The sequence below is a fragment of the Penicillium hispanicum genome (assembly GCF_028827665.1).
Source record: "Penicillium hispanicum strain IBT 35686 chromosome Unknown utg000006l_segment0_segment0, whole genome shotgun sequence".
Lineage (NCBI taxonomy): Eukaryota > Fungi > Ascomycota > Eurotiomycetes > Eurotiales > Aspergillaceae > Penicillium > Penicillium hispanicum.
In genome coordinates, this window is record NW_026623198.1 from 1,548,514 (window position 1) to 1,576,134 (window position 27,621).

Genomic DNA, 27,621 nt, shown 5'->3' on the forward strand with positions numbered 1-27,621 from the left:
TTACTGCGTCACTCATGATTCGACCGGCGGGGCCCACATAGACGCTTTGAATAGCAGGCGTATCCTGGGTCATGACCTATAGATGAAGACATCTGTTCGCATAAGGAGAAAACTCGTACAGACCCTGTTTTAAGAGCACATAACTTGATTAGCCACTCTATGGGATTGGTTATCATAGCATTTATCGCGTTCATTGTCTACTTGAGCATTTCTGTCTAAATCATGCTCTCCAGATTACGCCCCTTAAGACACGCGATTGCTCCCAAGCGTGCCATTGTGTCGTCCAAGCCTATATCTATTTACCAGACTGGTAACCCAGGATATCCAGCATCAACATTCTCACATCGCTTTACTACCCACCACACCAAGCGGTCCACTGCCTCGGACAAAATTAGAATGGACGCTCAGCAAAGCAACCAGAACTTCAAGTTGGAGAACTTGTTCAATGTCAAAGACAAAGGTATGTTATCTCATACTGCTCTTGCCCACAGTCATCTTAACCAATACTAGTCGCCCTCGTCACCGGCGGCGGTTCAGGCATCGGCCTGATGGCCACCCAAGCACTCGCCGCCAACGGAGCGAAGGTATACATCACCGGACGGACGGAAGCAAAGCTGGAACAAGTCGCCAAGTTCTACAACCAAGGCATCCCCGGCCAAATCGTGCCCGTGCAAGCAGACATCACCAAGAAAGCCGATATCGACAAGCTAGTGCAAGAAATCTCCTCGCGCGAACAGTCCCTGTCGATCCTCATCAACAACGCCGGCATCTCCAGCAAAACCCAGACGACGGAGCACGAAGACGCACACAAGATGCGACAGTCGCTTTTCGAGGATGAATCGGCCGACATCGATGACTGGGATCGCGTGTTCCGCACCAATGTCACGCAGCTCTTCTTCATGACGACGGCGTTCCTGCCGCTGCTGCAAAAGGGCTCGGAGCAGGAGCGCGGCTGGTCGAGTACCGTCCTCAACGTCACGTCCATCTCGGGCATTGTCAAGGTCTCCCAGCATCACTTTGCGTACAACGCATCCAAGGCGGCGGCCATCCACCTCACCAAGATGCTGGCCCACGAGGTGATGACGTCCAACCTGCGGATCCGCGTGAACAACATCGCGCCTGGAGTGTTCCCGACGGAGATGACGACGGGCGACAGCGACGAGAAGCAGAAGAGCGAGATTCCCCGAGAGCGGTATGAGCAGAAAGTGCCCGCGGCGAGACCCGGGAAGGAGGAGGACATGGCCAGTGCGATGCTGTTCGCGACTACCAACCAGTATCTCAATGCGCAGACTATTGTCGTGGATGGGGGATACGTGCTTGCGGCGGGGTCGGTGTAATGCCATGCCGTGGAAATGGAATAGCTGTTTATTTGAGGTCGGCATGGCTTGGCCGCTTTTCATTCCACGCCGGAGAGCGTTTGACCATGCCCGTCTTGCAATATGCCGATGACAGATCATGCGGCCACTCATGTTAATAACCCATTTCTCCGGCTTCGCAGACCGAGACCCCATCCATCCAGTTCGATTGTAGCATGCGTCTTGTGGTAATCCGTCTCCACGGATTGGGATGGAGCATTGCGTAGATGGCATTTCGTCGCCTCTGTAAGTTAGTGTCAGCTAGTACTGAACGAAACAAAAGCACAAGAAAGGAAGGCCGAGATGTCTTACATGTTCCAACGCCTCAATAGGTGGGTATCCATCTTCAGTCTGGCGGTAGTGCAGGTACTCCACATACCGCGGATCCTCACGAGAAGGCCGTGCGCTGCGCCAGGGAAGTCGGCCCGTGATAAGGATCAAGTAGACAATTGCAACGGCCCAGACATCGGCCGGGCGGGGATCGTGGTCTTCCTCGTTATCGTCATTGGGGTCGTCTTCGCGACGAAGCGAAGCATGAGACCGGGGTCTGAACCCTTCTGGAGGGATGTACGGAAGACTGATTCCTGGGAAGGAGGCGCTGGAGCTGGTGAATTCCCCAGCTAGTCGGGGCAATGCTGAACGGAGGAACACTGATATAAGCGAGGGCAAGGACCACAGCGGCGAGTGTTGTGGTGCTGAGTCGCAGCGTTGGGAAGGGGGCGCTTCCTCGGGCTCGGTTGGTACTGCGCACTCATGCCATATCCGACGGATGTGTCCATCCCCGAACCCGGCCAGCTTGACTGAGCCGTGGTTCGTGAGGAGGATGGTCTCTAGTCGGATATCACGATGGGCGGTATCATGCTCGTGTAGAAAGGCGAGGGCGCGGAGGACTTGGGCGACGAGACAGTCTGCTTCGGCGCTGGGAAGGGCTCCTGTGCGAGACAAGAGCTCATGCATATCACCCCCGGCACAGTAGGGCATGACTAGACAGAGCTCGGAGCGTTCATTGTGAAGGAGGTCGGCGATGGGAAGAATATTGGGGTGGCGAGGATGTAGCCCGGCAATTGCGGCCGCAGAGCAGGTTGAGGTAGCGAGGGGACTTGACGAGTCCAGGATGTGAGATCGATAGACCTTGACGGCGACCAGCTTGCTTTTGGACTCCGGCGTGGGAATCTTGCTCTGATGCAGGCGCACTGTCCCGTTGGAGCCATAATGCAGGATTTCCAAGCAGCGACCGTATTTTTCCGTGAATGAGACATGGAGTTCGGCTGGTGACGAGCCAGAGGCAGATGTGTTAAGAGGTCTCTGCTCGCATTAACGGAGCACGATCTGTCGAGACGGAGGCTAGACTGGATTGATGCCCAGTCCTAAACATCTGCCACCCACGCTCTGTGATGCTTGGACTCGCATCATGGTTGAGGGACTCGGGAGACCATCTTGCTCTGGTCACATAGTGGTGATGGGTGAGGAATTCCGGTCGGCGCACGGCAACAGCGTCCTGGTAACGGCGACGTCCGTCTTTCATGGACTGCTACGTGGTACGCGAAGAGAGAAGAAAAGAGCAACGCTGAAAGCCAAAATTGCAGTTTCGTTCAGCTTTGAGATAAAACAAGCTATACTCTTCCCGTGCAACACTGGCCGAGAATGATCCCTTTTTATAGACGCCGTACGCCCCTTGGCCTGTCGTGAATGTGTGTCGCCCATATTTCCCTCGTAACACCCGTCCTAGGTCCATGGGGAGAGCAGTATGGGAGCACAAGAAAGAAACCTAGGACTGTTCGGCCCTTGGTCGGTAGTGAACAGAATGAAAAGCAGCCCCCGAACGAGTCTTCTATGCGAGATGCCGCCATTGGACGCGGCAAACCACTCGCGATGATCACCATGACCCAGTGGCTGAGCGATTTTTCTGCTTGAATGGAAGCTGTCAGAGTGGCCACTAGCGCGTATGGCGCGAATAAAAAAGAGAAAAAAAATCCATCAGTTAGGAAACCCGGGAGCCTATTGCGGGAGGTCGGAGTCGCACATCGCCAGGTTCGCCAGTCGAGGTCAGTCTGTGGCGAGGAAAAATCGCTCATGGCGGGACGTTTTAGTTAGCTTTTTCCCACCCACGCTTGCGTGGCTATGCCAGGCCGAAATTGCATGCGCCATTTCTTTTCCCATCATGATGATGCCAGTTGGAAATTTTGTTCTATGCTGGGAGAAATTCCCAGGGAAACTCCAGGTTAGGGCTAGAGAACGCGTTCGGTCAGACGTCTAGATAGCGGTAATTATGATTGGCTGGGGGAAGCTTTCGCAGGTAAGATTACCGTTATGCGCGGTATATCAGACGCGGCTTATTTAGATGGCGGTACCTGGAGCTAGTAGGAGCTTCCCATAGCTTCTCCAGGTACCCTGGCTTGTTCCATGACCACGGAAATGTACTTCATCGAGCATCAAGTCCCGTCGAGGCTCGATTTGCATCCTCCACCTGCCTCATCCGCTCTACCTCGTGGACTCGCGTGGCTCCGGCGTCGGTGACACGAGGTGCTCTTTAATTTTATTTCTCTTCTCGCTCTGCTCCTTCTCGTCGGGTCTTCCGAATCCATCTAGGGCAAACCACCAAGTGGGAGCCACTCTGGTCTGGTGGGCACTTGCCGGCCTACATAAGGCCCTCCCTCCTGGCCCGTACCTGTTGCATCCTCCTTCACTCCGTATCCTCTCGACCGTTCGCTTAACGCTTCGTCTGCTGTGCCCGTCCTCGGTGTTGGGCTGTCTGTGAAATCGCCTTCCCCACCTTTTTCTCCCCCAAGACAGCCATCGCCATGGAGCCTAACCGCACTCACGGCAAGCTCGATATGGACGTTGATATCGAGGCGGACAGTGATGAGACGAGGATTGAGAGTGATCGAGCCGGCCGCACCGCACGCATCACTTTCGAAGATACCTCTCGCGAGGGAGTGCGCTCCATCTACCAGCCTTCTCAGCTGGGCCGCACCCGTTCTCTGAGCCGCGATACCATTCACAGCACACGCAGCAGTATCCAAGCGGCTCCTGCCAGTGCAGGACTTCCTATCGAGTTTCGCACGCTTTCAATCCAGATATCCGAGTCCCAGAATACCCCCAAGGAAGCGATCACCGAGCCTCCCAAAGAGAAACTGCCAAATCAAGACTACTTCGAGAGCCTGGACTTCCATACAATCCCAGCGGAGAAGCTGTGCCAGGAATTCAATGTCGACCAACGCACTGGGCTCAGCAGCGCGTCAGCCTCAATCCGTCTCCAGCGGGATGGCAAGAACGTCCTCGCCCATCACAGCGATAACTACCTCAAGAAGATCTTCTTCTACGTCTTCGGTGGTTTCTGCTCGGTCCTTTGGGTCGGTGTGGTGATCTTCTTCATTTGCTGGAAGCCTCTCAGCAATCCGCCTTCCCCCACCAATCTCGCCATGGCTGTGTTGATTATTATTGTCATCCTCCTCCAAGCCAGTTTCTCTGCCTTTCAGGATTGGTCTACCAAGCGGGTCATGAATTCGATATTAGGGCTTCTCCCATCAGAAGCTCTGGTCATGCGGGATGAAAAGCTGATCCGTCTCCCTGCAACCGATCTCGTGGCTGGTGATATTGTCCATATTGGTATCGGAAACAAGGTCCCGGCCGACATCCGGCTGTTACAGACCTCTGGTGACGTGCGTTTTGATCGCGCGATCTTGACTGGTGAATCGGACGAGGTTGACGGCGCCACCGATGCAACAGACGGCAACTTTTTGGAGACTCGCAACATCGCTCTCATGGGGACCTGCGTCACGAATGGCAATGCTATTGGTGTCGTCGTACTCACGGGCGCACGATCGGTTATGGGTCGTATTGCAAAGATGACAGCGGGCGTCAAGCAGAAACCGACTCTGATTCAGAAAGAGATCAATCGTTTCGTGCTGATCATTGTCATCCTGACCATTATGCTTGCCTTGCTCATTCTGTTCACTTGGTTAGGCTGGCTTCGCAGGGATCACCCTGGGTACATGAGTGTGGTTGCCATGCTCAACAATGTCATGGGCTGTGTGGTGGCTTTCATTCCTGAGGGTGTGCCCGTCGGTGTCGCCCTGACACTAATGATGATTGCCCGGCGCATGAAACAGACCAACATACTGCCAAAAGGCCTGGCAACAGTCGAAACCCTTGGCTGCGTGAACGTCATCTGCTCCGACAAAACGGGAACCCTGACACAGAACCGCATGTTTGTCAAGTCCCTTGGAATGGTAGACTGGGAATACAGCATCGATGACTTGGTGCCTGGCATGGAAGCTTCCGATGGACTGGCAAACCTCCTTCGTGCCTCGGTTCTCTGCAACGATGCTACCTTTGACCCAACCACCCTGGGTCTACCCCTTCATGAGCGCACTGCCAACGGCAATGCCACCGATGTGGCCGTGTTACGACTGGCTGACAGTGTTGGTGCAGCCGCACCAACAAATCTGGAAGGATACGAACGTATCCACCAGATTCCCTTCAACTCAAAGAATAAATGGATGCTTACTATGCACCGCAACCCTACTTCCGTGAAAGGAGAGTATCTTGTCTACGTCAAGGGCGCACCAGATGTCCTTTTGGACCGTTGTGCTACTTACTGGTCTGCCATCAATAATGCAGTCCGTCCATTGGATGAGCAAGCCCGCCAAAGGCTTTCAGCTTTCCAGGCAAAACTGTCTCGCCGCGCAGAGCGCGTGATTGTACTTTGCCAGCGTCACTATATCCTGAAGAACACACCCGGCTCCAATGATTTCAGGGATGAAATCTTGGAATCTGGCGCCCGGGACCTGACAGTGCTTGGCATCTTTGGAATAATCGACCCGCCCCGAGCAGAAACGGCCCAAACAGTTCAAGCCTGCCGACGCGCAGGCATACGGTTCTTCATGGTCACTGGTGACTTTGGATTGACTGCTGCCGCCATCGCCCGAGACATCGGCATCTATGAGGGCGCAGCTGAGCCTGACACTATTAAAGACTTGCGAGAAGGCTTTGATGTGGAAGGCAAGACCTCGCGCTCTCGACACAGCCTACTCCTTGAGGGAACAAGTCTCTCATCTTTGACCCAGGACGAGTGGCTGACCGTCTGTGGGTACGATGAGATTGTATTTGCTCGCACCACCCCTGAACAGAAGCTGCGTATTGTATCGGAGCTCCAGGCCAAGGGCAACATTGTCGCTGTGACGGGTGATGGCGTCAACGATGCTCCAGCTCTCCGCGCTGCCGACGTAGGCGTCGCTATCGGGTCCGGCAGTGATGTGGCGATTGAAGCAGCCGACCTCGTTTTGCTTGACCGGTTCGATTCGATCGTTCAAGCCATTCGGATGGGCCGCTTAGTCTTTCAGAATCTGCAAAAGGTCATCGCCTATCTGCTACCAGCCGGCAGCTGGTCCGAGATCTGGCCTGTGATCATGAATGTCTTCTTCGGTGTGCCCTCGCCGCTGAGCTCGTTCCTGATGATCATCATTTGTGTCTTTACCGACCTTTTCCTCTCTCTTTCGCTCATCATGGAAAAGGAAGAATTCGACCTGCTCAGCATTCCACCTCGTCGTCCCAGCGAAGACCATCTGATCAACCTCCGCATCTACGGTCAATCCTATCTCTTCATCGGTGTCATGGAAGCATTCAGTGCCCATGCCATGTTCTTCCTTTACATGTGGCAGGCGGCTGGTATTCCGTTCAGCGATTTGGTCTTCGCTTTTGAGAAGTACACCGACGGCTTTCACGGGTACTCCGAGGATCAACTGACGCACTTCAACAACGTTGGCCAGTGTGTCTACTTCGTCACACTAGTGATCATGCAATGGGGCAACATCCTGTCAGTTCGAAGCAAGCGCATGTCCCTTCTCCAGGCCGACCCGGTCCGCCCGGCGCGTCGCAACCCGTGGCTCCCCCTGGCCATGCTCATTTCCCTGGTCATTGCCATCTTTGTCACCGAGGTACCCGGCATCCAGTCCCTCTTCAATACGGCCTCTGTCCCCATCCAGTGGTGGTTTATTCCTATCGGTCTGGCGCTGGGCATTCTCGTTATGGACGAGATCCGCAAAGTGTTGGTGCGGCTGTTCCCCAAGGGGCCGGTGGCCTGGGCATCGTGGTAAATGAAGGAGGGGAGTGATACAAATGGGGGAATGACTTAAGCCACATCCCATCAAGCTGAGGAATTCAGTCAAGGTGACAGATTTCTTATGCATTCATGTTAATGAGGGGGCGATTTTGTTCTTTCATTGCGGAGGCTAGTTTCTGATATTTGAGTGTATGTTTTGAGCGTGCGGGATTGCTTGAGTGATGATTATGATGTGTAAACGAAATGCTCTTGTCTAGATGCTTATGTTCTAGGTCACAATAGAAATGTGGACTGGTTCCATTGTGCTATATTTTTGCTCTTTGCAAGCGAAGCTCACATCCTCACCTTCTCAAAAAGTATGTAAATAGGAGAAGCGGCAAAAGACAGCCATTTATTGATTAGCAGCACCTATAGTTCTTCGTAATTATACATCGCATACACGCTGCCCGGTAGGTACCTGATGACGGCCTCGTTATCCAAAGTGGCGACAAGCAAGTCGAGCGTGAATTGCGGGACAGACTTTAGAAATGTATAACTCAACATTGAATCTGCCGGATGATGGCGAAACCTCACTGATTCCAGGTTCAGGATGGCGAAAATCACAAACAGATCCCTCAGACCCCGATCCGATTCAGGAGTGGTTCGATATACTGCCAGAACGGCGCTGGGGAATACCCTGGGCCTGAAATTGTCCAAGAGCTCTTTCTTGACGTTTTCGCGGGCCAGGTCTTTGAGCCCGTTGATCATCATGCGATCGGCGAGGGAATACATCAGGATATGGAATATCAAAGGACGAGTTATATTTCCGAAAGTTTCGGGAGCTCCTGGTGGTTGGCTTTGGAGTTCGTGGCCTTCCGCGCTGTCCTTTTGTGGGCTTGTGGAGATTTCTTTGTCGCGACTGTTGTTGGTTTCAGCGACAGTGAAGTATTGCTGTTGAGCAGCAAATGCGTCTTCAGGCCTCGGGGGCGACACATCCGCCTTGTAGTCCAATTTGTAGAGGTATTCGAACATCTGCCGAACCAATGCTGGATGTTCGTCGTGCAAGGTGATGGTATTGGTGAGCGATTCCTAATAATTCCCAGATTGCACCAGTCAGGTGTGTTCATGTCATGACTGGGCTTGGTCACTCACCCTGAACCCGTTCCCGTATGCTCTGGCGAAGAAGAAAGACCGAGAGCAGACGATGCACTTGTGCACAGCGTACGTATCTCCGCCGCATTTGACAGTCATGTCACTGTACTCTCCATTGAGACGTAGGCTGCGAACATGTTAGCAGAGGTCATACGGTGTTGGAGCCACTCGGTACTTTTTCAGAGCGTCAAAGAGTTCTTGACGTGGTGCATCAGCCTTGTTTCTGGGTCTTGCATTAGATCCTGCAGAAAGTCATCGGGGATCTTCGCGATACTTCTCTGGAAGACTCATGATGAAGGAAGAGGCTGGGTGGGCTTGGTACAAAGCTCGAGTGCGATACTGGTTTGAGAAGTTGTTGACACCGGTAGTAATCTGAGTGGTTGCAAGAGCAAGAACTGACGGCGAGATGCTACTTCTACATATAGAACTGATCACCTGACTAGACCAGAGTCCATTATTTGCTGATTTTTACATCTGCTCGAGATGAAAATGAACCACTTACTACTCACTGTATGCTGTTTCGACCAAATGCAGGGTGATGTTTGGGGCTTTCCCTCTTGGTGTTTTATTAAGTCTAGAGGACCAGCGTGGCTATATAATCCAGTTTTGAGGACGGAAAGATTATTGCACGAGCAATGGCACTAAGAAGCATCTCTATCAATCACTTTGGCCCCAATACGGTGCTAATCGAGCCAAGTCAACCAAGCTACACAGCAAGAGCAGAAAGCAAACGGATGAGACCTTCAAGATATCAACTCTCAATATTGCTGGGATATACACGTCTTTCAACAACACTAGACCGAGAAGCAGTTCGGAAAACGGACGTCGACGATGGCATCGAATGCATAGATATAGGCTCCTGTGGTGCCACAATCCGCTCCTTCAAGCGCCCACGGATCCAAGGCAATAGATTGAATACCCCACCACAGACGAACACACCGGCCCATAATGTCAACTCGGTTCCATAAATGACCATGCCAAGGATATCAATCGACGGACCAAACACTGGCAAAACGTCAGCTATTAGCTCACTGACAAGCACCCTCCAGAGGTCAGCCAACTCACAGATAGATACGAGAGAGAACAGGTCACCGGCTGCATCAATCCCCACAAAGAAGAAACTAATTCCTCGCACAGTTCGGTGGACATAGATATCCCAGTAATGCCTCAAGACCCCCGCTGCGAGGAAACAGGCACTCAAAACAGCCATAAGAATAAGAGGCCATCGCAAACCACGACCTTTAGCCTCACGCAATGCAAAGACTAACGCTACTTCGACGGCACCGAGAAACAAGAGAAGCGGCGCGACCGAAGTGATGCACTTCGTGACAGGGTATTTCTATTTTGCGGTCAGTATGGGACAGCAACGAACAGTCCAAGCAGCAAAAGCCACCTACCCTTCCGTAGTAGAGGCACTGGGCCCATGTGAGGAGGCTAAGAGTCGTCAGGATTTGGGGCTGTACTCGCAATGCGACATTGAACTCCTCCACAATGTTGTACACCCCGAGAGGCACGCCAGCCACGGCCCACAGCAGCATCATGGATCCCTGCAAGCCCTCAGTGTCATGTCGCCTATAATTGATGATGATTTGAGGCAGGAGCTGCACGAGCAGATCAGCACCGCAACCTGCGGTATCAATCATGTATCAGTGGCCTACCTGGATGGACCAACAGACCTGCTCATGGTGTTAGCTGAGTGCATCGTTCCCATCGAGGCATGAACTAACCGCGCCGAGCGTCCCAAGTACATTCTCCACTATGGGCATATCCATTGTGGAAGGGTACGTGGTGCCATTGGGTGGGAGAGTTGTGTTGGTGGAAATCCGGATCTGATAAGAGTGGTTGGTGGAGGCACGTGCAGTCGTTTCCGGGATTCTGATTGGATGCGTCTTTGTTATCGAGCAGTGCTACAAGCTTATTTCACTTTAAGTAGGTGTCCAAGTTCCTGGGAATTTCCTCATTGGCGAATATATTATCAACTTCTTGGGTTAAATACTGTAAAAATCAATATTCCTTTCCCAAAGGGAAACAGGCATTCACAGTCCCGGAGTAATGAGGGGCTGATAAGTGGAGTGTTGAGCCTTTTCGGTGCCCCCGAGTTAGGGCAGCCAGAACATGCCACGATTTTCCACTCAAAGGGCGATAAATGATTCATGTGTCCGCGCTGATGCTGTGGAATTCAAGATTCGCATCTCTTCGAATGGTTGTCTGGTGAAACGCAATTGTTCCCTCGAGGTTTAAGGTGATGAGAAACTAGATCTGCAAACCCTCGCCGTAGCATAGAGGAACAACAATGATATACTCAGAAACACGCCGAACGTGAATGCAGTATTGGCTTAACTCAGTATGATAATTGGCAACAATTCCTTCTCTTCAATATTTAATCCGCTTGTACAGGTAATACGCGAAATCCCTGCAGTTATTGAAGACGTAGTTGTAACCGCCCCTCGCATTCATGTCATTGACAAGCCCATTTGCCTTGTCTTGAATGAAGTCAACGGTGGCACTGTCCTGGATGCGGCCGAGGAACCTGAATTTTGCCTTCTCGTGGAGCAGCGGATCTGAAGGCCACGCCTCATCGACGGCGAAATGATCGTATGTAATAAAATTGGTTTTGTTTTTATGAAGATCCCATGAGGTGATGTTCCAATCAATGGTATGGTTCACAATGATTTTTTCCACTCGATAATCACAGTCGTCCATCATTTCCTGACGGAGCGCTGCGTATTCGACAAAGCCTGCGATTAAGCCGTAGTGAACAGGCCGTGATATAATGCCCCATTTCGCAATCATCTCTAGAGAAATAGAAACTTGTCAGTCTCCAAGTAAATCATCTACCAGAGGGACAACAAAGAAATATATCGACGCACTTATACTCATAGCAAAACCGGCGTCGTCTGGGTATTTTTGTTTCCCAAACCATGCTCTCCATTTCGACTTCGGTAAGTACTCGGTAAGGAGCTTGAAACGATTTGACTGGTGGTAGACAGTTTCGGTAGGCAGCGCATCTCGCTTGACGTTTGTAGCTGGTTGATCTGTCGTCCCAGAAGGACGAGAATAAACGGGATCCCCATTGGATAGTACTGTGATAAGAGGGAAAGGCTGGGAGAATTCCGAAACGGCGGATGGCTGATATATTCCGGGGCCATTAATGCCTTGTAGCGCCCATGCACCTTTCGTATCATTCCTCTCCTCTAAGCCATCAAAGCCTAGAAGCTGCGCCCATATAGCATTGGAATCTTCGATCTCGTCATCTGAAGGGCAGAACTAAAGTAGATCTCGTTAGGTATTGATAGCCAGAACGTGATGGAAAAGATACCGACCCAGCAACCAGGGCCACCAATAATAGGGACCGATGTCGTATGGCCATCCGATCCGATTGTAGAAGTATGAGTGTTCTCAGAGATATGCGCCACAAAAGATGGTGTAACAGAGACAGGGGTCGGGCTGGCCGACCCAGGCTTCTCGAGCAACGATGATAAAGGAGAGGCCGACACCCCTGAGGTCCACGTCAAGAACGCCAAATACAGGTAATTCCGAAGCGAACAAGGTATATGCATTATCTTCCACTGCTGAATGAACGAGGGAAACCGATCAACTGGGGTGCAATAGCAATGTGTGGGAAATCCAAGATGGTTACTTTGTCTAGTCTATAATATACTGTAGTACCCGTCAAGGCTGCCCGCCCTCGTACGACCCATGGCTCATTCAATGACCTCTGCTTCAGCCTTGTGAATCTCGGATCATGGGTGAAGGTGTGCGTCCAATTTAGTTAACATAACCCGGGAGTGGGTGCGTGCGTATCTCACAAGGCTCCCACAAATGCGGATCGTCCCAAGGTTATTCTACCGGTGGAACGTAAATGACCCTGTTTTTAGGGGCTGTTTCAAGATTTCAGCCAACCCCGTAGTAATGGGATGTACCGAATGACTGGATAGAGCAGCGTTTGAACACCTTTCAGGGTAACATTTATGGTTAGTCTTAGCACACTTCCCAGGCTAACCCCCCTCCCCTCTTCTTTGAATCCCCACAAAGCTCTTAGGGTAAGAATAGGACCTTCTTCTAGTAATGAATATCACCAAGGTACCTAGTGAAGTAGGGGAAATGACGAAAATCATGTACCTGAGATGTTCTGTATATAGATTTGATCGCCTCTGTCTGATATATCTGCAGTCTGCTCGACCGGCGTGCCACCTCTCTTCTAGTTCTTCAGCTAATCCGCCCCTTGACTTCCTGGGATTCTGCGACTGGGTCTGTTCCCTGCCTGAATCGATCTTCCTGCCTGTGAACAGGATGCCTTGAGCTTTCCCCTCTTCACTAGGTACACTAGCAACTATAGGTTACAACTGATAGTTACGACGGCCTTTGCCGAATACTCAGATGGCTATTAGCTTATGAAATACCATCTAGAGGAGCCCGCGGGACCTCACCTCACCTCCAGGGCTGCAGGAGGTCCAGTGATGACCTATTTGTCAGCAATAATGATATCGGGCAAGAATGTCTCCGGGCCCTCGGAGAGTAATTACACCTAGCTTTCCAATCGCCTGGTGGTAATTCACCTCCGACTCATGCTATATCCATGAATGATCACGAAATATGACGTGGGAACCCTTCCCGAATAAGCCCAGAATGAGAACCATACGCATAAACCCACTGGGACAGTTCGCTGCCGAGGCCTACTGAACTCGAATCCCAGCCATAGTCAACAAGGCCCCTTTCCTAAGCAGAAGCTCTCGGAACCCGGCCATATCAATGGTCGTTGGGGCCGATTTCATTTCAAATCTTGATATCTTGATCCATAAATAGCCGAGTCCCGCGCCCCCTGTCCATATGATTATCGCATTTCAAACTTCAGACTTCACCCAGCTCTACAAATCCCTACAGCCTATAATATTACATCAATTGCTTTAGGAAATCATGTCTTGTTCTCTCGAGACGATTCGCAAGGGCATCGTCGGATCCTGGAAGCTAGTATCCTACGTGAGCAAACCAGTCAACGGCGATGGACCAACCCGCTACCCACTGGGCGAGGATGCCCGGGGCTACATTTTCTACACCCCCGAGGGATACATGTCCGCGCAACTGATGGCCTCGGGGTCGAAGCCATACACCACTCAAGACCCGTACCGTGCGGCCGACGACGAAGCAGCCGACGCCGCCTGTCATTTTCTTGCCTACTCCGGTCCCTACGAAGTGCTCCTCCAAGAAGGAGTGGCGTTCATGAAGCACCACATGGACCTTGCGCTGGTTCCCAACTGGACAGGGAACTATCAGCTCAGGAAGTGCGACCTGAAGGGCGATGAACTTACGCTATCGCCTGATCGTCCGTGGCTCATGGATGTAAGAACTCACCGCATGCGATAGAGAGAGAGATGCTAATGTGATGCGTAGGGCGTGCTCGTCAACCAATATTTAACGTGGAAGAGGGTATAATTACAGACTTTGGTTCTAATTGGCGGCTGTTTCAAGAGTTGGGTTCTGTCCAAATTATCACGAGTCAACATTCAGGCGGCTTGTGTGTAGATGATAGAGTTATGTTTTCAGGTATTGGTGCATTACAGCCTAGGTTCAGTTCGCGGGTGGTTCAGGCTCATCATAGACTGGACGTTCTAAACATCTAGCTATGTGGATAACGTATAGCAGCATCGAGGAAAAGTAAAGTTGACATTGCAGTCGCAGTATGATCAGCTCAAACAATCGCAAAGAGCATTGCGCTGACCAACACCGTGATAGAACAGACAACGGAGAGAAGCGATGTAATCAGACTTAGGACTGTAGCAGATGTTAAATCCGCGAAAGACGTCGTGGCACCTTCAGTGGCTGTCTTGGAGGGTGACAGTTGTAGGTTGTTCATTCAAACGATCCTGTCAGGGTTGGCGGTGACAGTTCGCAAGATGTCGGGGATCGTTGGACGAGGGCTGGCGGTTGTACCTGGGTTATGTCGTGGGTGAGTTCCCAGCGTCTGTGGAAAGCAGAATCAAAGTGAAAGTTGCGATGCCGGTTGTCAACGGGATATTCATCACTTACGCTGTAGGACAAATAGCCAGAGGCAAGAAGCTCTACGGCCAATACGATTCCAAATTTCAAGAAAGAAACATGCAAACTTTCTTGAGTAAGGGAGGATATCTTCTATCTGCTTATATTTATGTTTTTCTTCTAATTTGAAAAAGAGCGAACTGAAGCCGGTCAGTACTGCCAGCAGCCCGTTTCTACCTATCGAGCGGACCCGATTGCGGTGTTGAGGCTCTTCCTCCATTGCCCGGGGTCCCCTGTCCCCGAAATCATTTAAGCACCATAAGGTTGTCTTGGCACCGATTTTCACTCATTTGCGCTAGCCTTGATCCCTGCATCATTCTAAATATGGTAACTAACCAACTATGACTTGTGCCACTTTGTGGGTGTGACGATCAGCGGACGAGGTCCTGAGAAGAATTCGTATGAGGATCACTCCGCGTCAGCCGCAACAGCTGGCTGCATGCTGAATCCCTTTTGCATGACTATTTCAACTGAGCACGGCTCACCGTTGGCTGGGTCGCCAACGCGTATGGTTTATCAAAACAAGCATCCCAGCTGGACGAGCCAGAGGCCCAGAATCTCTCCAGGAGGCCCTTGGCCATAATTGGCACATACGAGGCGACCGCGTATTGCAACACTTTAAGCTGCTCTTTGACCCAATCACGCATCATCGAATCTCCATGCACGGCCTCCATGCCGAGCACGACCGTCGACCACAGCAGAAAGCCTCTGATTCTCCGCGATAGCATGGCCTGCTGGAGGAAGACCTGCAAAAGATGTCTATTGGTGGTACGGATCATATGGATCGACTCGTCGTCGGGCAGCACAGATACTGACTGCAACGACGAGATGCAGTACAATACCGCGGCAGCCTGGTATACCCTCGCAAGAACCTCCCAGTCGTGTTTGGCCGAAGGCTTACTTTGGGACCATTGGTGCGGGTCAAAAGAACGGATCCGGCTGAGTGTCTCGTGCGCGCTTTCGATGAGAGTATCCCACTCTGCTTCTGTGGGGCCTCCGTCATCCCGCGGTGTGAATAGTGTCGTGAATGCTTGTGCGCGAAGCTGGTTGATCTTGAATATCCCAACGAAGACGGGCCACGGGATGTAATTAAAGCCGTAGTTGCTATTGTCAAATCGCTGCAGAATCGGATCGAGCTCTTCGAGAAGTGGACTAGCCATCGTCAGATTGCATGCGGGCGATGTTGTGTCTCCAATTACGGTGATACTGCACGGGATTAGCTACTTGTGTTTGTAGTCGCAGATGGGAATATCTCCCACAAGGACCTACTAGACATAGCAAAGGACCATTGGCAGTGAAGTGTCTGAGCTCGCAAGGGCGCGCACACCACCGCGTAAACTAATGAGTCTCTGAACACCTTGCAGGTGGGCTCGCCAGAGAGGTGACTCGCCTTGATGGGCCTTGGGCGATCAAATACGCTTTAGCATATTTCTTCTATTGCTGAGATTCCAGTGCACTCACGTCTGCAAGGGCAAAAGCCAGGATTCCGGCAATCATGTGGTCGCTGTTACGTTTCTGCTCGATATCCAGATCACCGTTCAAGGAGCGAAGGATACGACCACGGTAGTTGTAAAAGATCCGGGATAGAAATTTAGCCTGGGTATTGTCTTTTGCTCGATTTAATCGATGGTTGAGCGTCACGCAGATAAGATTGAGTCGCAAGTAATCCGGGCGTGCAACTCCAGCCTGGATGATCTCCCTCGACAGCGAGTGAACGGGATAATTGGGCCCAAGTTCATTGACTATACTCATATCTGGGTACATTCTGGTATTGACTATATGGGAATGTCAGCCTGGAGTTACCAGCTTATCTAGCGGCGAGATTCATTGGGAGGTTGACCTACAGTATTCGATGGCTTGCCACAGCGCATCAGCGTCGGTTTTCATCACATGTGGCGAAAGCATGTTCTCTGGAGGAGCCTCCTTGGCTTCATCGGGAGAGGATGTACCAGGACATTCTCTCGGTGGCGGCGTAGGCAATCCTTCATGCTTTGCTCCACGTCTTCGATTGCGGGAGTTTATCTTCCCAGGGGCGAGCCATCTCAATTGGAACGGTTGCGCATCACCGTATCCAGGACACTGCACCCCGTTCTCTGCACATCGAGTACACTCGGGGCGGGTCGAGTCGCAGACTAGACGGCGTCGGGAACATTCCCAGCAATGACGCCTGCGGGTCTCCATCTCCCGATGCACGTTTTAACGATCTCGGGGAATCAAAAAAAGGATCCGATCGACGCGAAGATAGGAACCAGAGGATTGAATCTGGGGCTCTGCGATCGGTGCAGCTTTCTATTTAAAAGAGATCGGTCGATTGTCGGAATCTCAGTTGACTCGTAGGAAATAGGTAATAGGTGACAAGATAATATTGCGCAAGATTTCGCAGAGGTGGCGGTGCGAAGAAATTACGTGAGGCGAGACCCTGAAAAGCTGGGAAATTCCCCCAGAATTGGGGCCATCGTAGAAGAACCTAAATTCGAAAGTTATGTATTGGCTGATTCACCCATGGACCGAGCAGGCGCTTCTGGGCACAGAAATTCGAGGCGCCCTATAGTGGGGGTCCGGCTGTTGATTTGTCGTCGAAATATGCGAATAACTGTCGAGGCTTGAACTGGGCCAGGTTGCAGCGACTGACATAGCGTGGCCCACCATGGAAGCTAGAAATACTTTCTTTGCTCGTGTACCCCTGTGAATACTCATGATGTCCTTCCATGATTGTCCAGTTAGAGTGAGGCAGCCAGTCTTGGCCGCACTTACTTCCCAATCCGGTATACAGTGGGGCGGCGAGTCATAGCGAAGAACCAGATCAGACTTTCCCCTTCTCGCTAAAGAGCTATATGATCGTTGCAGGTAAGCCATAACTAGGTTGGGGGCAGGCATAAGTCACGGCACATGGTATATTTCCTGGGGCTGATTGTCATTCACGGCAATTGTCAATCTCCCAGGTTCCAAATCCATCGATGATGCCAGCGCGGAAATAAAGGGTCCTTGCCCTCTATTTCATCCACTGTGGCAAACAGCAAACTCAGAGAAAGAAGATCATACATGTTAAACCGTCAATGTTGGATAGTAAATAGTAAAGACATGACTAGGCAGGTGAAGTTCACAAGTCCCATATTATGGACCCCATCTTAGTAGGGACAATGGGACATGAGTGAGAACATCAATAGCAATACCTGAACTATGGGTTGTCAAAATCAGTGACATCATGGATATCTGTTAACCCATCAATACGAAGGTCCTGCAAACGTCCTGTCTGTTCCCCACGCTGTGTATCTCTCTTCTTGTTTAGTTAAGAAGCGCAAAGAGAATAAATGCAATGGTAATCTGAGCTGCAATGCAACCAATGATGAACTTGCATCCAGTCGGATAGACTGGACTCTCTGAGACCAAAAAGGCATGAGGCCCAACAATATTGCCAATGCAATATGCCAAGAAGACGAAAGATGTGGCTGTCACTCTCTTGGTATAGCCCGAGACGTTCATCGCAGGGAGCTGTAGCGACAAAACCAAGGACGCAACAAAACTGGGACACTATTGGACCCGGTCAGACTTTCCCTTGTTTCTGAACAGTGGGGCTGCACTCATAATGTAAGCCATCAATAGTGCATTGCTATGGCTCTCGTGTCGGGGCAATTTCCAAAACATGATGACGGCCGCCAGGGTGGGAAGCAGATTCACCACCATCACGACAAGTCGGACATTCCTGAACTTTGATGCCAGCCATGGCCCTGTAAGCATAAAGAACATTGACCAGGCTCTGTAGGGAATCCTATAAGCCGTGGTCAAAAGATCGCTGTTGTCGGTGAAGCCCTTGAGGATCAACTTGCCGAAATTGGCGATGCCACCGTTCACATATGCGTTCAGGAGAGTGAATAGGAAGAGAAGCCAGACTTGTATATCAAGTATAGCTTCCTTGGCCTAAGCAAAACTGAACTTTCTGTTCAACGCCCGTCTGATTGTCTAGGGTTCTGGCGATGAACGTAGCCTTTTCTTCAACGGTATACCTCTTCGCTGAGATAATATTGTTGGGAAGGAAGAAAAAGAGTATGATACCCCACACCACCGTGAGGCCCCCGGATAGAATGAAGATGATGCGCCAGACATTATATATTATGGAAACAGCTCGTCGCTTTTTCCGTGTGTTTCAATGGGATTCTCGGCAACACCGACGTCAAAGAGAAAGGCCTCGATTGCTATGTATACCACTAGACGAAACGCGATATGCATCCGAAGGGCATGATATGATAAGAATACAGCGGGGAGAAGTATAAGTGGGAAAGGAAAAAGGGATCAATAGCCAGAGCAAAAAGGAACAAAGAAAGTGAACCATGCGAGCCAGCGAGCGAACGGTGTATACAAGTCGAGCAATAGAAAATAGACAATCGGCGTGAGATGGTCTTGATTGATATCGTCATTAGTCAAGGGCCATGCAGGACAATACGAGCCATGGCAGACACACTCCGTTGGCAGGTAGCGAGTGGACATCAACGTGACAACGCGGGCGAAACTGCTCTGTACCAGGTGGAGGAAAAAAGTCACGCAGAGAAAGAGCACGATGCAAGAGATAGTGAAGGCCGGCGAGCTGCACGAAACAAATGAAAGTCGATTCAGGTCATTGCCGGACTTTCCCGGCCTCCCGCACTGCGGACATGAATCCATCCTCGTTGCCTGCAGCCGTCAGGACCCAATAGTCGGCCACGCCAGGGTTTGAAATCTGGCCACCACCGAAGCCAGCTGCCGCCGGCGCACTATGACGTTCCTTGGGCTTCTGAGTATTCGCGCCGAGATGACGAGGGCCCCAGCCTAGAATGTTGCGCACGGAAATGCGGGATTGGTCATCCGGCTGGTGGAAGGACAACAGTTGTGGTTGGAGGCAGCCCAGGACGGCGACCGCGGCGCGGATCATGATGCGGTCTCCCTCAAAAACCCAGCAATCCCACACACGAGAAATGCGCTCGAGGTCAAGGCCATTGGTAAGTAAGGACCGGAAAATCGGTTCCCAGATTTCTTCGTCAGATAGACGGAGGGTTTCCCGCAGGTGACTTGACAGGCGGGAGAACTTGTAGCGCAGGGTCTCAGAGGCTAGGCTATAGGTGCGGGTCATAGCACCACGATCCCAGGTCAGAAAAGCAACTGGTAGAGGTCGATTAAGTGCATTGGCCATAGCGAGGAATGCCGAGCTGGGAGTAGGGAATTGAAGCACAAGTAGCGCAGCGATAGTCTAGAAAACAACAGTCAGTCGCTTATCAAAATAGAATGAAAAAGCATTTTCAACTTACGTGAAGGCCATGAATATAGCCCACGTCGCTGCGGTACATGCAATACGCCTGCAAGACATCCACAAGGATTTCGCGTAGCGGCCCGCCCTCCTGGAAGAGGTTCAAGTCAGGGAACGCATTCGAGGCATCTGCCTCAATTGATTCAAAGCAGTCAAGCAGACGCTTGTTATTCTCACCGGGCTCTGCCTCGGTCTTGGACCGCAGATCTTTGGCGCGTTGCAGAGCTTTGGTGAATGTCTCCTCACTCAACGCCAATTCATTTCCAATGGCGCGCTTCCACATAGCTCCACGGTTACGAGGGGGGATACCGCGCCACCATAGCTCTCGCGTACGAGGCTCGCGCAAGGCTCGGTTCCAATTGGGACTGACAAATTCATCCCAAATATTTTGCAGAGTTTCACGAGTACTGTCCTTCTCGCATTGAGCAGATGCAGCCCGGGCCGCTTTACGTTTGTCTGAGCCATAGTTAGTAAAATGCGCATGAAGAGAGAAAAAGGACCACTAACCAGTTTCCCGCGACTGGGCCATCATCTGTTTATACTCTTTCAAGTGCTTCTTCTCTTCTTTCTGGTCCTTTGGTGGAAGCCAACTGGGGCGGGTCCGTGTGAGAACCTTTTCCTTCTCCTTGCTAATAGGTAACGGATCAATCATGATGTTGGACTTTTGCAAAGGAGGAAGCTCAATGTTTTCACGAGAGGCCCTGGGCGATTCCGAGCTCGACTTTCGCGAAACGCCATTTTGGACGGCATCCTCATGTTTGCGATCGCTCTCATCTGCATGGTGTTCAAGGGCTTCTGTGATGATCCTTGCCTCTTCCGACAGATCTGATAGGTAGCTGTTGTAGGAATAAGCGCGAGGATTACGCGGTGAAATCTGGCCTCGTTCAGGCCCTGCAGAGCTCGACCGCTGAATTGGTCGTTTTAAGCGGGCAGCCTTGGACGATTGGGACGGCGGTTGTGTCACTTCAGATTGTGAGACAGTGTGCTGAATTGGCAATGGACGCGGGCCAGGGCTTCGGCCAGTCGGGCTGTTGCTGCGAGACTGGGGACGGTCTTGGACGGGGCGGGGCGAGATGGGGATATTCCAGAGACTGGCATCATCGGGAAGCTCGTCGTCTGAGTCATGGTATTCATCCTCAAGGTCCTTCAGGGACTTGCGATTCTGTTGCCCGGTTTGCTTCTGGGCCGGTACGCGTGTCGAGAAGGGAGACAAAGCCAGGCTCGTACTTGAAGCGGAGCGGCTGGACGTGGGTCGTAGGGGGGACGTCGACCGTGACCGGCGCGGTTGTGACGGTGTCAACCCGCCGGAGTTGATCGTGGTTGCCAAATCTCGTCGGTTGGGAGATCTCGCCGAAAGGGAGCCATTGACCGGGTTGTGAATTGGAGGAAAGGGACTTCGCTTTCGTGGCTTTGGAGTCGCAGTCAGGTCGCGAGTCGTCGCAGCCGGACTTTTACTGGGCAGTCTGGCGGTGGGCGACCGTCCTGTCAGCCCCGGCCGGCCATAAGGGGTTGCTGGATCGACGATAGGGAGCTCGGCATCGTCCCCCAAACCAATGTCTTCAAAGTTCGAGATATCCGTAAAGATGCTGTCAGGCCCGTCGATCTGCGACGAGGAATGGAAGGAGGAGGATTTGGAGGACTTGGACCCGGACAACTCGGGCGGGGAATTGGGCGTCGGGCAGACGGTCGTCATGATATCATGTATTCACCCAGACAAGCTGAATCTCTAATGATCCCATGAATCTCCAACAAACGCACACACGGTATGGGCGAAGAAGAGCGCGGCGGGCAGAAGGGGTCGAGGATCGCACGCAAGGCTCGGCTTTGGCGTCTTCCGGGGGAAGGCGAGGGATGCAGGGCGAGTTCCAGATAAGAAGAAAACAGACAATAACAATTCGATCAACGTGAAAGAAGCGAAGGGCAGGCTCAGCCGCTGTACCTGATGATGGCCAGATCAGGTGTCGTTTTTTTGCAAAGAAGTGTACAAGAGGATCAGGAGGCCCGGGTTACGGGGTGAGCATTGGGGGCCGCCAAGGGGTAGTGGGATGTTGCAAGAGAGTGAGGCGAAGAAAATTCGAGTGATTGAAATGAAAGTAAAGACGAGAAGAAAAGACAGAAAGAAAAAGAGTGCCGCGCGCGCAAGAGAGTGTCGAGCTGAAAACGAAGAAAGAAGACGGTGATGGCAGTTTGCGGATTGCGGATTGCAACCGGAGCCTCAGGCACCGGGGTCAGGCCGAGAACAGAACTTGTCCGGCGGTACCCAGAAGGGACCCGTGGATGGTCCACGTAGTGCGGGTAGCGCTAGGTACCCTGGAAGTACCTCGGGGAGGCTGCTGCTGCTCAGGGACCCTGCTGATCGCTGCCGATCTCGCGCTGGCAGAATTCTTGTTTACACAGATCGGAATTCCCCTGACCCCAGCCAGATGGTGTTCGCCCACTCGGGTGCTCGTCCATAGCTAGTAGACCCCCGGTCTGGGCTCGTTTGGTAAAGGGAAGAGGATTTCCGTGGATTCTCATTGGACCAATGGCTGGCGACCTTGATCCGTTGATGCTTCTCGGCTTTGCATACCCAGCACGGTCGGACTAAGCAACTACTGCAGCTAGACATCACATTATTAAAAGCGCCACCCGTCAAAAAGTTCCGTCCCTCTCTTCACCACCTGCGTCAATCGCAGCGCCTCCGAGTTGGTCGCCGGTCGCGACTCCTTGCCAAGCGAATCCAGCCAATGGAGCACTGGTGCATACCGCGTTTGCTTGCGTTTTAGCACAAAGCGGAATGCGGCGGCCGCCAGGTACTGCAGATGAGATAGCTGCACCAGACAAGATAGCGGCGCTGTGCTGGATACTCGTCGCACTTGAATCATGCCTGATGTCTGTTGGATGAGCCCCTGGATTGTGTCGACTATCATGGAGGTGCTGGGGTGTGCACGGCCCCGGAGGGATTTCATGTATCGAAACATCTTCATCGCGGAGGTGATAAAGCTGGTATAAAGGTTGCCCAAGACGACACTTCGCGAGTTGTGGGCTGTGTCGAGGTACATCGGGAGGATCTGCAGGCGGAACGATGCAAGCACCTTGCGGCGGAAGGCGTGTCCTGGGAGACGACTGGTCTCGACCGTCAAAGTATTGGACAGGATTGCTGCAGCCGAGTCGCCGCCTTCCAGGGCGCGATCTTGGTCGCGATGGATCTCCAGCGTATGTGTATCAACCAGGCTACCACAGTATGGGAAGAGTGATGAGCCTTCCAGTCGGGGAATGTGGATGCCATCTACTGCAGCCGTAAAATTCACCATGCTCTTGGCAGGATTCACCGTAACACCGTACGAGGGTTGTCCACGAATCATTACTTGCAGGAATTGTGTTGCTTGCTGCCTGTCGGTCGTGACGAGCAGAAAGTCGTCGATCATTCGGAGGAGAAGTGAGTCTGCAGGCTGTAAAAAGCCCAACACCTCGTGTTCGAGCTCTGCATAAAAGAAATTGCAGAGTAGACTGGATAGAATAGATCCCTGTGGGATGCCATTGCGCTGACGAAAATACCGCGTACCCATCTTCACTAGGTTCTTTCGGACATGTTCATCTAGAAGGTCTAGCAGCTCATCCACCCCTTGTGCCCTTTCCTTGATGGTATCGATGAAGACAGTATTGGCCTTTCGAGCCTGAACTCCACTGGCAACAAGATCTGGCAATTGCTGTTGTTTCCTTGCAGGTGCAGCACGGCTAACATACTTCCGTGTTGGCCTTCCTCGCGCACCAGCAACCGAGGGGTTCATCTCCACGTGCTTGGTAATGTGGTATGTCTCTTCGGAGACAAGCTCTTCCACGAGGCGCAGCAGCTCCTTTTGTGGGATAGTATCGAAACAAGCCTGGATGTCGAGTTTGACAAAGAATAACGGGGGAAGTTGTCGATAGCCGACACCCGGAACCGGTGGCAGTTGTTGGATTAGACGGTTCTTGAATTCCTTCAATCGAGGGTGCATGTCTCCCATGGAGTACATAGAAGAGCCTAATTTAACCGGAGCGCGATTCCTCTCATAACTCAAAACACTGTAGAGGGGAGTAATGCTGGAGTTGACGCTGGACGCAAGGTATGGCCGTTTCTTGCCGCCCCAGTTTGCCTCCTTCAAAACCCGCTTTCGGAGATTCAGGATAGGTCGTAGACCGGTAGACTTTGGGAGCAAACGCAAAGACCCAACCCCAAGGGAGCGTCGTGCCAGGAGACGCTCGGCCCGGGCGGGTTCCACTTCCTCAAACATGGACTCTTTCAGGTTCTCGAAAGGCTTCTCAGTCAATTGGCGCCATACATCATGTCGGAAATAGAAGAGTCGATTACGATGAGTCTGGGACTCGGTGACGTAGAAATTGGCACGCACGAGAGGAATGAGGAGCGAGTCAAAAATATAATAAATGAACTCGTGCAGTATCTCTGCACGCTTCTGGAAGTCCGATAGAGCAATTTTGTTCCTTTTGCCCTCTGACGACTGCCCCAGCCGAGGAGTTATTAACCAAGGAATGTTGGCCACCTGCCGGGATGTTCAGTCAGATTAATATCCCCATTGTGTTTCTCAACAGAATGCGAACCTTTAAGCCTTTGCACACCTCGTGTAGACTGAGGTTTTCAAACCGTCGCAGTTTGATAAAGGAATCAACATGTTGCATTACCAGATTTCGATTCAATTTTCCTTCTGAGCCTTCTCCAAAAAACTGGAGCGGGATCAACTTTTGGAGAACGGAGCGACAAAAAGCCGAAACGGAGGAAACAGGGGTAGCATAATCAGTGAGGCTGAGTTTGGGTTTGGGAACGCGGATCTTGCGTTCTCTTTCGTCTTCTTCAGGTATGGCCCTCGATTCGGTAGGTTGCGATATTGGTGTGTCATTACAAGGCTTCGATAAGACAGGGGACTTGACTTGTAATTGCGTGATGAGAGGGTCGTCCAGGGAAGATTCAAGTTCACTGTTCCAACCACGGCGTTTGGCAGGGGAAATTGCGGTGGCGAGCTTCCATGGTCCATTGGACTGGAATTGTAATTAGTACTGGAACCCAATTGACGAGGAGAAAACACCCACTCCTGCAGGGCAATAGTGCTGAAGCAAATTTGTGTAAGAACATCGAGCGTGGCATACTCGCATCCTTCGAACAAGCTCCATGGCTTGTCCGCGAAGCCTCTTGGGAACCTTTAAACCGCCATCTCCATTATGATCCTCGGCTGATTCGGTCCCCCGAGGGGGGTCGCGGAGGTGTCTTTTTTGTGCTTCAAGTCGATGTATCTCTTCTTCGCGGAAGCCATGGGTCTTGAACAGGTCACCATCTTCCGGGCCGTCTCCCGTTGACACAAACACATTTCTGAGGCCAAATTGCCGGGGAAAAATGTATTTCATCACGTGCTTGGTGTGTACAATGGAGTCCAGTGAGGCAAATCGATTGAATACGTCTGCTCCGAGATCATTAGCATGGGTGAAGCAAGAAATCCGAGATTGGCTGTGAACGAACGGGATGAGCCAAGTCCAAAGGTACGTGCTCCTTTGCAGCCATCTCCAGATCTGCTATACAGCATGCGCCGACGGAGAAAGACGATGCTGTTAAGGCCACGAACCTGTCCACCTTGGTCATTGCGGTTTCTCCTCCCCTTTGATGGCTTCCCACTAGCGGGGAGGTCCGGTCCCGATCCCGTCTCGCTAATCTGCTCGTTAATCTGCTGGAGCATCGATAGCGGGTATCCTGTCGTGCGAATGAGTACCCGTCCTCTCTATTCAGGCCGATTGACCAAAGCGTACCACTCAGTTGATAGAAAACCCCCATTCGGCTGTCGATGGGGGCAAATATCCCACAGTCGAACAGGAGCCGCATCATAATTTCATCTCCATTCTGCCCCAGCAGCCCTAAGATATCCGACCACGGCGAGTCCTTGAGGGTTTGGACATTCCGGTTGGGGAATTGAATCACGACCCCCGGGATGTTGGTTTCGAGAGCATTCTGCCCTCTCGCCGGGCGCTGGAAGCCGTGGGTGAGCAGGTGCTCGGGCCTTTGGTAGGAGGTATTGTGTTTGAAAAGCTGCTCGATCACAAAGTCGACCACCTGGGCACAGAGGGTGTCAGTCGAAACACACGGATGGATGCTGCATTGTTAATCCTACCTCGGATTGGGGCGAGGTCGGCCCTGTGTCGGTGCTGACAAGAATGGACCGCGACTGAGACTGGGTGAAAGCCCGATAGTCGCGTTGCCGGTCGGAGTCAACATTCGGGGACGATTTCTTCAACAGGCCGACCAGCGTAGAATCCAGGAGTTCTGACAATGACCGGCCGGCATTGGGTGAGGCTGTGGGAAGTGGGCGCAGCGAGGCAATGCGCCGCCGCCGGAGCTTTGATGAGATGGGCAGTTGGCGTAGAAGATACTGGCGCAGCGTCAGGACTTCTGGGTAGTACAGCGAAATCACAGGATGCGTGGTCTGGTCGTTTCGCGCAGCACATCTGAGCCGGCCACGCGATGCGGTGATACTCGTCTGAGACGAGGCCGTGGGACCGCGGTCCTTGCCCTGGCCCTGGCCAGGTCGCTTGCGTTTATTGCCCATGGCGTCACGGATCCAAACGGCTGTTGTGATGAGGTTTACATGGCACAACGGGGGGATTGGCTCCACACGGTGTCGAGAACGCGAATGTGTCTAGACGCGTCGCAGGGTTGGGGTCGACGGGAGCGGGTGAGAATGACGAGCAACGTCAGACTCCTCAAGACTACGGAAGACGGGATGGCGATGGACAACCACCCTCCACCACTTTTCTCACCATCTCTGGCCGCCAACCGCAACGCAAGTGCCAACTCTTAACTCTTCACTACTCTACCCCCGATCGAGGCTACGATCGCGACAGGAATCCGCGCGCCAATCAGCAACAGGCAGGGGGGATGAAAATGAAGAAAGCGACCCACGGTACTGGGGCGGTCTAGAAAGGCCGCTGCGACTTGTATTGCGTCCCCACTGCGTCAGCCCGTTCCACGTTTGAGAAAGGGGAGAATTTGTGTTCCTGGACTTTACTAGATCCGGTGAGAGGAGCAGGCTAAGGGAATAGGAGGGTGGTGGAAAGAGGAGAGTTGGCAGAGTTAGAAGTGAGAGTGAGGATGGAAAACAACTCGAGGGAATATCGGTAATATCAATGGGTGTTCGGGCTGTACTGCTATATATATGCCTATATATCGCCGACACAAAGAAAAACCCCCGGGTCAGAAAGAGAAACAAAGGCGTTCCCCCGAATCCACTGATTCCATAGTTTCACCCCGAGTGATATACAATAATTCTCATGTACATGGACGATGGTCAACTCAAATCTTCAGCGGAGCCCCATATGAGGCGTGCGACTCGTCACCTTTTTCCTTTTCTTCGCTTGCCGCACCGTCTCCCCTCCGTTTACACGCTCTATCACTTTTCTTCACCCCCTCTCATTTCCACTTCTGCTACCCTGGCCGATCGCCGCAGCAGTTCCCGGCACCTCCCCGGGTCTGACAGAGCTAGCGATCTGGCCCGCAGTCAGGATTTCCGCGCTATCAATCCTCACTGCTCCCCGACCCCTCCGCAAGCTGCGCCTTCACCTATCAGCGAGCGCTGCTAGTAGTCGCCGAACAAACGTCAGTGCCGCTAATTCCTTTGGCCCTCTTATTCGTCATCCTCTTCCCTGCCAGCCCGGTACCAGGGCAGTTCACACAGCTCGCATCGGCCGATCGCCCCCCGTCCTTCAACGTTCCCGTCATCACCGCTCCACGCCGGATAACC

General features: G+C 52.1%; 10 protein-coding genes across 10 annotated transcripts; 3 read left to right on the top strand and 7 right to left on the bottom strand.

The window, feature by feature from the left end:
• Positions 1-396: 396 nt before the first annotated feature.
• N7459_006908 (SDR family NAD(P)-dependent oxidoreductase) lies at positions 397-1,337 on the top strand (the record flags this gene model as incomplete). Its single annotated transcript, XM_056946076.1, has 2 exons — positions 397-460; positions 511-1,337. The coding sequence occupies 2 exons, from the start codon at positions 397-399 to the stop codon at positions 1,335-1,337; spliced, it is 891 nt and encodes a 296-aa protein (XP_056798075.1).
• Positions 1,338-1,616: 279 nt separating this feature from the next.
• Positions 1,617-2,768, bottom strand: N7459_006909 (uncharacterized protein; the record flags this gene model as incomplete). Its single annotated transcript, XM_056946077.1, has 2 exons — positions 1,617-2,660; positions 2,742-2,768. The coding sequence occupies 2 exons, from the start codon at positions 2,766-2,768 to the stop codon at positions 1,617-1,619; spliced, it is 1,071 nt and encodes a 356-aa protein (XP_056798076.1).
• Positions 2,769-4,156: 1,388 nt separating this feature from the next.
• N7459_006910 (cation-translocating P-type ATPase) lies at positions 4,157-7,453 on the top strand (the record flags this gene model as incomplete). Its single annotated transcript, XM_056946078.1, has 1 exon — positions 4,157-7,453. One exon carries the CDS (start codon positions 4,157-4,159, stop codon positions 7,451-7,453), a length of 3,297 nt encoding a protein of 1,098 aa, XP_056798077.1.
• A 374-nt stretch (positions 7,454-7,827) lies between these two features.
• Positions 7,828-8,649, bottom strand: N7459_006911 (BTB/POZ domain-containing protein; the record flags this gene model as incomplete). The annotated part of the gene is made up of 2 exons (XM_056946079.1): positions 7,828-8,487; positions 8,551-8,649. The coding sequence occupies 2 exons, from the start codon at positions 8,647-8,649 to the stop codon at positions 7,828-7,830; spliced, it is 759 nt and encodes a 252-aa protein (XP_056798078.1).
• A 652-nt stretch (positions 8,650-9,301) lies between these two features.
• N7459_006912 (PQ-loop repeat-containing protein) lies at positions 9,302-10,322 on the bottom strand (the record flags this gene model as incomplete). Its single annotated transcript, XM_056946080.1, has 4 exons — positions 9,302-9,555; positions 9,616-9,889; positions 9,948-10,151; positions 10,278-10,322. 4 exons carry the CDS (start codon positions 10,320-10,322, stop codon positions 9,302-9,304), a joined length of 777 nt encoding a protein of 258 aa, XP_056798079.1.
• A 601-nt stretch (positions 10,323-10,923) lies between these two features.
• N7459_006913 (uncharacterized protein) lies at positions 10,924-11,430 on the bottom strand (the record flags this gene model as incomplete). The annotated part of the gene is made up of 2 exons (XM_056946081.1): positions 10,924-11,345; positions 11,421-11,430. 2 exons carry the CDS (start codon positions 11,428-11,430, stop codon positions 10,924-10,926), a joined length of 432 nt encoding a protein of 143 aa, XP_056798080.1.
• A 2,037-nt stretch (positions 11,431-13,467) lies between these two features.
• Positions 13,468-13,983, top strand: N7459_006914 (lipocalin-like domain-containing protein; the record flags this gene model as incomplete). The annotated part of the gene is made up of 2 exons (XM_056946082.1): positions 13,468-13,890; positions 13,942-13,983. 2 exons carry the CDS (start codon positions 13,468-13,470, stop codon positions 13,981-13,983), a joined length of 465 nt encoding a protein of 154 aa, XP_056798081.1.
• A 1,064-nt stretch (positions 13,984-15,047) lies between these two features.
• On the bottom strand, positions 15,048-16,767 carry N7459_006915 (Zn(II)2Cys6 transcription factor; the record flags this gene model as incomplete). The annotated part of the gene is made up of 4 exons (XM_056946083.1): positions 15,048-15,792; positions 15,856-15,986; positions 16,048-16,361; positions 16,431-16,767. The coding sequence occupies 4 exons, from the start codon at positions 16,765-16,767 to the stop codon at positions 15,048-15,050; spliced, it is 1,527 nt and encodes a 508-aa protein (XP_056798082.1).
• A 2,431-nt stretch (positions 16,768-19,198) lies between these two features.
• On the bottom strand, positions 19,199-21,557 carry N7459_006916 (putative TBC domain protein; the record flags this gene model as incomplete). The annotated part of the gene is made up of 3 exons (XM_056946084.1): positions 19,199-19,807; positions 19,866-20,320; positions 20,372-21,557. The coding sequence occupies 3 exons, from the start codon at positions 21,555-21,557 to the stop codon at positions 19,199-19,201; spliced, it is 2,250 nt and encodes a 749-aa protein (XP_056798083.1).
• A 922-nt stretch (positions 21,558-22,479) lies between these two features.
• On the bottom strand, positions 22,480-26,430 carry N7459_006917 (telomerase reverse transcriptase; the record flags this gene model as incomplete). The annotated part of the gene is made up of 6 exons (XM_056946085.1): positions 22,480-24,384; positions 24,443-24,877; positions 24,929-25,293; positions 25,353-25,580; positions 25,637-25,937; positions 25,996-26,430. 6 exons carry the CDS (start codon positions 26,428-26,430, stop codon positions 22,480-22,482), a joined length of 3,669 nt encoding a protein of 1,222 aa, XP_056798084.1.
• Positions 26,431-27,621: the final 1,191 nt, after the last annotated feature.